Source organism: Pongo abelii, chromosome 13 (genome assembly GCF_028885655.2).
Source record: "Pongo abelii isolate AG06213 chromosome 13, NHGRI_mPonAbe1-v2.0_pri, whole genome shotgun sequence".
NCBI lineage: Eukaryota > Metazoa > Chordata > Mammalia > Primates > Hominidae > Pongo > Pongo abelii.
Genome location: NC_071998.2, coordinates 100,095,917 through 100,104,477, shown reverse-complemented (window position 1 = coordinate 100,104,477; position 8,561 = coordinate 100,095,917). Strand labels below are relative to the sequence as shown.

General features: G+C 44.5%; 1 protein-coding gene across 1 annotated transcript in view; it reads left to right on the top strand.

Annotated features, from left to right (window-relative positions):
- Nucleotides 1-2,003: 2,003 nt before the first annotated feature.
- The window catches only part of CTNNAL1 (catenin alpha like 1), a 68,900-nt gene continuing 62,342 nt past the window's right edge, over nt 2,004-8,561 (top strand). Inside the window, 1 exon segment of the mRNA NM_001131917.1 lies at nt 2,004-2,156. Coding sequence (NP_001125389.1) covers nt 2,016-2,156 — 141 coding nt within the window. The 5' untranslated portion in view covers nt 2,004-2,015.

Genomic DNA, 8,561 nt, shown 5'->3' with positions numbered 1-8,561 from the left:
TCTTTGCCCTTTGCAGTGCCACTTATTTAGGTAACTGAAGTGTATTTCCAGTACAATTTGATTTTGAACTAAGATTTGATATAGAGTTGTAATTGCTTACGTAACTCTTTGAAAATGTATCATCCCTGGGTTCTCAGGTGAAGGAGGCAATTCAAAAGTAAAAAAGAATATTCGAATACAATAAATACCCTCTGTTCTCACACAAATGCTGTTTCTTAGCTTTAACTTGCTTTGACAACCTACTGATGTAACTTCTTTGTTAACGTGAAATATTTATATTTTGAAATAAAATTACTAGTGTTGAATGAATCATGTGGTAAACTTAATCTCCTGTGTGTTGAAAAACTTGATCTTTTGTGAAGCCAAACTTTCATGAATCCATCCATCTGTCTCTTAGGCCTTCTGTCATGCCATTTCCTCCGGCACCATTGTGTACACTGAATTCTTACGAGATACTGTCAACTTCGTAAGGGAAGGTGTGTCCAGGAAGTGGACACTGGGTGCCTTAAAGAGGTCAAGGGCCCTCAGTGCACAGGGGAAGGTGGCCTTGTGATAGGTAAGGAAGTGGTGAGATGGTTGGCTGAGAAGAATTGGAAGAAAAAGTTGGATTGAGGACCTGTCCTTTTTGAATGAAGAAAAAGAAGCTGAAGCTTGGCTATCTTCAATACCAAAGACAGCTGTGCAGCACTGGTAGATTGATGAAGCTGAAGCGACAGGTTGAAGCACCGTGAAGCGCCTTTCAACGGTGCTTGGGAAAGAGCTTTCTGATGCCTCAGGTTGATGTACCCAGCTCATCAATCTGGTGTTACGGAAGAAGAAATGATCCAGGCCAAGGTGTCCGGGTGGACTGGCCAGCCTCAGATTCTTTTTTACTCTGATAGGTTCTCACTGGCAGATATGGTAGTTGACAAAACATTTTTTCATGCTTCTCAGTCTGTTGCTTAAGTCTGGAATTCCTTCACAGCGTGCATACTGCTGACAACCTCCTTTTGGCCTTGCTCCTGGAGACCTTAGGAGTCTTCAGCTCCCCGCCCCCATCGTGGGGCTCTGCGAGCTCAGAGTTGTGCTTACAGAACTGATTCTTACCCTTCCCCTCAAGTGAGTTGTCAGAAATACACACTTGGTGTTTTCATGCAATGAACAGTTATGAAGAAACTGCTCTGTGCCTGGCACTAGGAAAAAACTTTGAAAAATAGTTTTAAGAAGTAGTGTTGAACAGTAGATGAGGCTTTTTCATGTTTGTTTTAAATTTCTTTTGAATAAGTCTAAACAGTAGTGTGAAAGATATACTGACTTCCTGCCGAATACCCAGATACTCCATTAATGATTGCATTATCAAGTGTTCCCCCTTCAATCCAGCTCAAAGTGTTTGTGAGAAATACATGGTGAAAGAATGAGCAGGGTGGAGTGGAAATTGGACCTTCCGGAGAAGCCCCAGGAAGACATCACCACTGGAATTCCCGTCCCAAGGGAAAGGTCCCTCCCAACAGACTTGATTCTGGTTTTGGTCTACCAGTTTCAACCCCAGCACAGCTTCCAGAAGTCTTTGGGAATTCAGAGCTGATTTAGGACGAGTCACCTACCGAGAGGACGAGAAGCTTTGCTGGGGACGGTTGTCTGTCCAAGTAAGAGGAGGCCATGTGGCTGTGTGACTGAGATGTGTTTTGTTTCTCCTCGCCACCCTGGCGAGAAGGTGCCTGGAACCCATGGAAGTGGTCTGAGAAGAGGTAAGGGCGGGGCCGTGTGGGGGCTGGACCCGGCTTAGGGGGCGGGGTTGCAGGGAGCCCACCCCAGGCTGGACTGCGGGGGTGGGGCAGAGGCCGAGGATGGGCGGGGCCATACGGTGACGGGCGGTGGGGACGCAGGGTTGGGGGCGGAGCCCTAGGGGGGCGGACCCCTGGGGGCGGGGTCTCGGTTGGCGCGAGTGTCCTGTCGCCGCCGCCTCGGGCGATTGGGTTGACTGGCGGCAGGCTCGCCGTGGCGCGGAGTCCAGGCTGCGGGATAGACCGAGGGCCATGGCCGCCTCTCCCGGACCCGCCGGCGTTGGCGGCGCCGGAGCAGTCTACGGCTCCGGCTCTTCGGGCTTCGCCCTCGACTCGGGACTGGAGATCAAAACTCGCTCGGTGGAGCAGACGCTACTCCCCCTGGTTTCTCAGGTAAAGTGGCGCCTGGCGCGGCCCCTCTTCTCCCTCCCGCCGCGGCCCGCGATGGCGGCCGCCGCTCGCACGACCGGACGGGAGGCAGCCGCTTCCCCACTTTCCGCGCCGGCACTGTGGCGTTGTTGTCGGACCGCCTGTGTGGAGCTCCGGGATGGGCCTCGGCCCGGGCGGCGAGAGACTGGATAATCCAAACTCCGGCGGCAGGGTTGAGTGGACTCCGCAGCAGGGGAGGCTGCGGGGCGGGGGTGCCGGCCTGGGCCTTTGCCCCCAGTACCTGCCTCGGGTCTGCGGCTCCCGGGGGCCCCCGGCCGGGCGATACCCCCTCCGCGGGGCGAGTGGTTGAGCCCAGCTCCCGAGGCAGAGAGGACTCCCGCTGGGCCCCCCGCTGGCACTTAGGGCCCTTCTCGATAACCGACTCTGTCACCAGTTCGCAGCCTTGTCCCGAGCCCGGCTCCTCCGCCTGGCGTATTCCTCCCGGCCTCCCCGCCCAGCGTGCGCTCCCTGATCCTTTGTCCCTCCCCGCCGTAGGTCAGTTCGCTGGCCTCCCATTCATCCCGGCCACCCTACCCCTTCCCCTGAACCTGCTGCTGCTCACCTCTGCCGGCTTCTGTCCGGCCTCGTGGAAAAGTGACGTGGAGACTGTCTGACAGTTAATCCAGATGCACACCGTTTTGCCAAGTCCCGTTTGGGATGTGTGCGTTACTGTATTTGCCAATCAGCTAACCGACGCCCTGAGTTTTAGGAAAGTTTTTGTTTCTCTGAGCTGGGTTATATGCAGCTTCAGGGCTAGAATTCCTCACTTAGGTCTGTGGTAAGATGCCAAGAACTGTGGGGAGTGAATTCTGTGCCTTCGGGAGCGCGTTGGCGATGTGTGACTCACATCCAGGTTGTAACCACTTCGTGACTCATACTAGGATTACCAAGATTTTAGAGGTAGAAGAAATCTTAAAGATTATCTGACTAAAAATTCTTTCTTTAGCATCCTTGACACCTGGCCACCAGTACCCTGCTTAAACATGTTCAGTGAAGGGGAGCCTGTAGCTGTTGCATAGAATTCTAAATGATATTATGTCTTCTCCTGCCCAGCCCTGCAAATATTTGAAAACAGCAGTCACACATGTCCCTGGATTCCTGTTATGCTGGTTAAATAAACATCCCTATTTTCTTCACCTTCGCATGGCTAACAGAGCAGTGATGAATATACCTGACACCCTCCCTTTTCCTGTGTCTCATAGAGGCTCTGACCAGTGGGAAGGGGCACTGGGATCCCTCAGTAATGTCAGACCCTCCGCTCCTCCCCTGTCTCCACTAGCACAAACACAACCAAAATGAGAAATACCGGAGCAGTTTTAAGAGGCAGAGAGATAAGAGAGTGATGGAGTTCAAGTTGATAGTATTTTATCCATTTTTTAAATAACACCTATGTAATGCTTACTATGTGGTAGGTCAGGTTCTAAGCACTTTGTAAATATTAACTCATTAATTCTCCTAACCATCACGTGAAGTTGGTGTATATTCTCGTGGTATGGGAGAGGAAACTGAGGAATAGTGAGGTTAAATAATTTGTCGTTAGGGCTTTCAATAAGTGCCAAACTGGGATTTGAATCCGGGTACCCTGGCTCCAGAAGGTTCTCTTTGCTACACTATGCTGTGTCCTCTCTAGAGATTAGAAGCAGTAATGAGGTCTAGAGAAAAAGATAGTACACAGTGGAAAAACAAGCTAGAAAGTCGTAATCTGGAGAAATGGCAACTTTTCACAGTATCCACTGCTAAAAATGTATCAGTCTTACAGCTCTGCATTGTGTAACTCTGGGATAAAAGAAGCCAGAGAAGTAGGAGAGCAGAGGAAGAAAAGTATAAATCACTGCTGAGAGTTAGAGGTCAATGCCAAAGGGGAAGAATAACTGCCTTTTTTTTCTTTTTCTTTTTCCAGTTAAAGCCTTGTTCAGGGTCACAGCTGAGGTTTGGCATCCCACACATTGTGTATCTACAGCTACATCTCTACCACAACACCATAACTGATATTCCTCATACTTGACTGTCCTTAACAAGAAAAAGTTAAAATCAAGAAGTGTATTAAGCATGGCCAGAATACTCGGTTAACAAAGCATGGAAGTACAATTTAGAATGATTTTAAAGTTTCAGTGTTAGGAGATTAAAACAGCAGTTCTCCAGAAAACTCATATGTCCACAAGTCTCATTTTCTGAGAATGCTGTATTATTACCCAACTCATGTTTCACCATCTCATCCACAAGGATATTTTAAGCATTTTAAGCAAGGATTTATTGTGTGCTTATTTGTTGCTGTTTTTTGAGGGGCTTATATTCTAGTTGGTAGATAGGTCATGTATAGAATAGCACATGCAAAGTGTCAAATGAACATCCTCAATGGCACATACTCTAAAAGCTCAGAGAAGGCATGGATGAGTCAGCAGCGATGTCATGGAGGAGGCAGGGTTTTGAGGTAAACAAGTAGGACTGGCACTATACGGTTTAAAGTAGATAGTTTCTATTCTGGTATCATCTAGCTTCTTCTGACTCTCCAAGTGAAAAGTCCTGGGTTACTGGCCTTATTCTAAGAATGCAAGATTATATCAATATTAGAAAAATGTGTACAGTTTTGTTTGCATTCACAGATTAGAAAAGATATATTTTCATAACAATGATGCAGAAAAAGCATTCAACTAAATTCAGCTTCTAATAATGATAAGAAGCACTTAAGGAACTAGTATTAGGAAAAAGTGTCCTTAACCTGATAGAGTATCTACAGAAAACTTTTAGTTAACATCATAGCAACAGTCAAATTTAAAATAAACATTTCCTTTAAAGCCAGAAACCAGAGTGGGGTGCCTGCTATGCTTCTATTCAGCACTGCACTGGAAATTCTAGCCAGTGTAATACGACAAGGAGAAGAAATAAAAGGAATAAATATAGGAAAGGAAAAACCAAAAGTCTCAGTGTGATATAATAACCTATGCAGAAAACTCAAAACAGTCTACAAGTAAATTATAAAAATTAGGAGTGTTGGCAAGTTCACTGAACGTAGGATACTAAAATCAATTGCATTTTTCTACATTAATAACAAACAAGGCACAGGTGCACTGGCTGGTGCTTGTAATCCCAGCTACTCTAGTCTCAGCTATTCAGGAGGCTAAAAAATCGGAGGATGGCTTGAGCCCAGCAGCTGAGGGCTGCAGTTAGCTGTGATCACACCACTGTGCTCCAGCCTGGCCAACAAGGACCCTGTCTTTAAAAAATAATTTTAAAATAATAAAAAATAAATAGAAAAAGTAATTATTAAAAAATCCAGTTATATTAACAATAACAGCAAAATATGAGCTTCCTAAGAATATATTGCTTTTGCTATGTATATATAGAGAAAGAGCTCTATCTCTATGTATACATCGCAAAAGTGGTCAAACTTCATGGAGAAAATTTAAAAATTTTATCAAAAGCCAACATGGATCTAAATAAATGGGAGAAAAGTACTGTGTTCGAGCCTAGGTTGACATATTATAGACATATCAGTTATCCCTATTGGTCAATTTAATGCAATTTCCATGAAAATTTCAGCAAGATTTTTCAGTAGAACTTGATAAAAGTAATTCTGAAGTTTATATGAAAGCACAAAGGGCCAAGATTAGGCAGAAGAGAAACAAGGTTGATGGACCTGCTCTGCCAGATTTCAAGACTCATTATAAAACTATAGTAATTAAGACAATGTGGCTGTCAGAACAGGGCTGAAAAACATAGACCTGTGATACAGAATAGAAAACCCTAGAACAGATCCACACATATATGGAAACTCGGTAAATGACAATTGGCGTTGCTGGTCAGTGGGGAAAGAAAGAACTTAAAAAAAAATTAAGCTGGGACAATTGGATATCTAAATAGAAATACATGAAATTGGATCTCTGTCTCATACCAGTAAAAAGTCAACTTCAGATGGATTAAAGACAATATGAAAGTAAAAGCTCACAACACTTTTAGAAAAAAAAATAGGGCAGTATCTTCATTACCTTATGCTGGGAAACGATTTGTTAGTATACCACAAGTATAAGCCTTAAGAAAAAAATGGATAAATTTGACTTCTTTAAAATGAAGAACCTAGGCCAGGCACAGTGGCTCACACCTGTAATCCCAGCACTTTGGGAGGCTGAGGTAGGTGGATCACTTGAGTCCAGGATTTTGAGACCAGCCTGGGCAACATGGTGAAACCCTGTCTCTACAAAAAATACAAAAAATTAGTCGGGTGTGATGGCATGCACCTGTGGTCCCAGCTACTCTGGAGGCTGAGGTGGGAGGATTGCTTGAGCTGGGGAGGTTAAGCCTGCTGTGAGCTGTGATCACAACACTGCACTCAGCCTGGGTGACAGTGACAGAGTGAGACCCTGTCTCAAAAAACAAAAAACAAAAAACAAAAGAAGAACCTCTGTTCATCAAAAGGAAAAGGTAAGTCATTAAGTGGGAGAATATGATTCCAACACAAATAACCAACAAATGATTTGTAGTACCTAGAATAAATAAAATACTCCAATGAATAAAAAATAAAAAGATTAGCCATTAAAAATTGGTTAAAAAATAATTTCACAAAAGAGGAAACAGCTAAAAGATATATGAAAAGATATTCAACTTCATTAGAAATCAATGAACTACAAGCTAAAAAATCCACAGTGAGAATAAGTGTTGGTGAGGAATGTGGAGATGGTAGGAATATCTGTGTTACAACCATTTTGAAAATGGTTTGTTGTAATCTATTATAATTGAAGGTGGGCATTACCTGTGGCCCAGCAATTCCACTCCTAAGTCAGTACCCCTAGAGAAACTCCTATACATCTATTAGAAAAATGGATTGGGGCTGGGCGTGGTGGCTCACTCCTGTAATCCCAGCACTTTGGGAGGCTGAGGTGGGTGGATCGCCTGAGGTCAGGAGTTTGAGACCTGCCTGACCAACCCCGTCTCTACTAAAAATATGAAAGTTAGCTGGCATGGTGGTGCATGCCTGTAATCCCAGCTACTCGGGAGGCTGGGGCAGGAGAATCGCTTGAACCTGGGAGTCAGAGGTTGCAGTGAGCCGAGATTGTGCCACTGCACTCCAGCCTGGGCAACAGCGTGAGACTCTGTCTCAAAAAAAAAAAAAAAAAAAAGATGGATTGGAATGTGGATAGCATTTTTACTTCTGATGGCCCAAAACTGGAAACTTCCCAAATGTCTTTTAACAGTAGTATGTTTACATAAATTGTGCTATGTTCATATAATGATATACTCTGTCACTGAAATGAATAAACCACAGCTATAATTATCAATGGAGATGAATCTCAAAAACATAATGTTGAGTGAAAAAAAATAAAGGTTCAATACCAGATAAAACTAAACCAGATATCATTTAGGGTATACTGTATGTGCAATAGTTATAATAAGGGAGTGATGAACACAAAATTGGGACAATGGTTTCTTTTGGGACAAGAGAGTGATATGGACAAGGAGTAGCCACAGAGTACATGGTCTGTCAGAGATACTGACATTGTTCTCTTAAGCTTGGTGGTGGCTGCACAGGTCTTTCTTTCATTTCTTTAAACTCCACACATATATGTTATATATACTCATATGTTTTATATTTTATAATTCAGACAGTTTCTTGAAAAGCCCTGGGCTAAGAACCAAGCATATTTTATGTAGAGTACCTCCCCACCTCCTTTAATAATCACTTTATTCTTCCTGTCAGAACTCCCACTCCAAGTCTTATAATGCTTTTATCCAAGGAAGGGAAGAAGGATATCTGCCACAGAACTCCACCCTGGTGTGGAATGTTATTCTACTGCCCACTAGTCTTTTCCTGTCTCTGATAGATTTCCTTTATTCACTATTTGTACAGACCCCTTAAATTTCTAAGGTAGCCTACCTCATTTTCCCATTACTCTCTGCATTGTCCTGGAAGCTTTTCAGGATTCTTGTTGCAGTTACGTTGTCGATGAAGAGAGTAGATAAGGCGCCCTCTCTGCTCTTTGCTGATTTGTGTATGTGAATACGTGCGGTTTGTTTTGTTTTGTTTTGTTTTTTGTGATGGAGTCTCGCTCTGTCACCCAGGCTGGAGTGCAATGGCGGGATCTCGGCTCACTGCAACCTCCGCCTCCTGGGTTCAAGCAATTCTCCTGCCTCTGCCTCCCAAGTAGTTGGGATTACAGGCACCCAGGCACCCTGCATCAAGCCTGGCTAATTTTTTTGTTTGTTTGTTTTTTTGTAGAGATGGAGTTTCACCATGTTGGCCAGGCTGGTCTTGAACTCCTGACCTCAGGTGATCGGCCAGGCTTGGCCTCCCAAAGTGCTGGGATTACAGGTGTGATCTGCCATGCCTGGCTGATGGGTACAATTATTATTTCCATTTTCACACGTGGGAACACA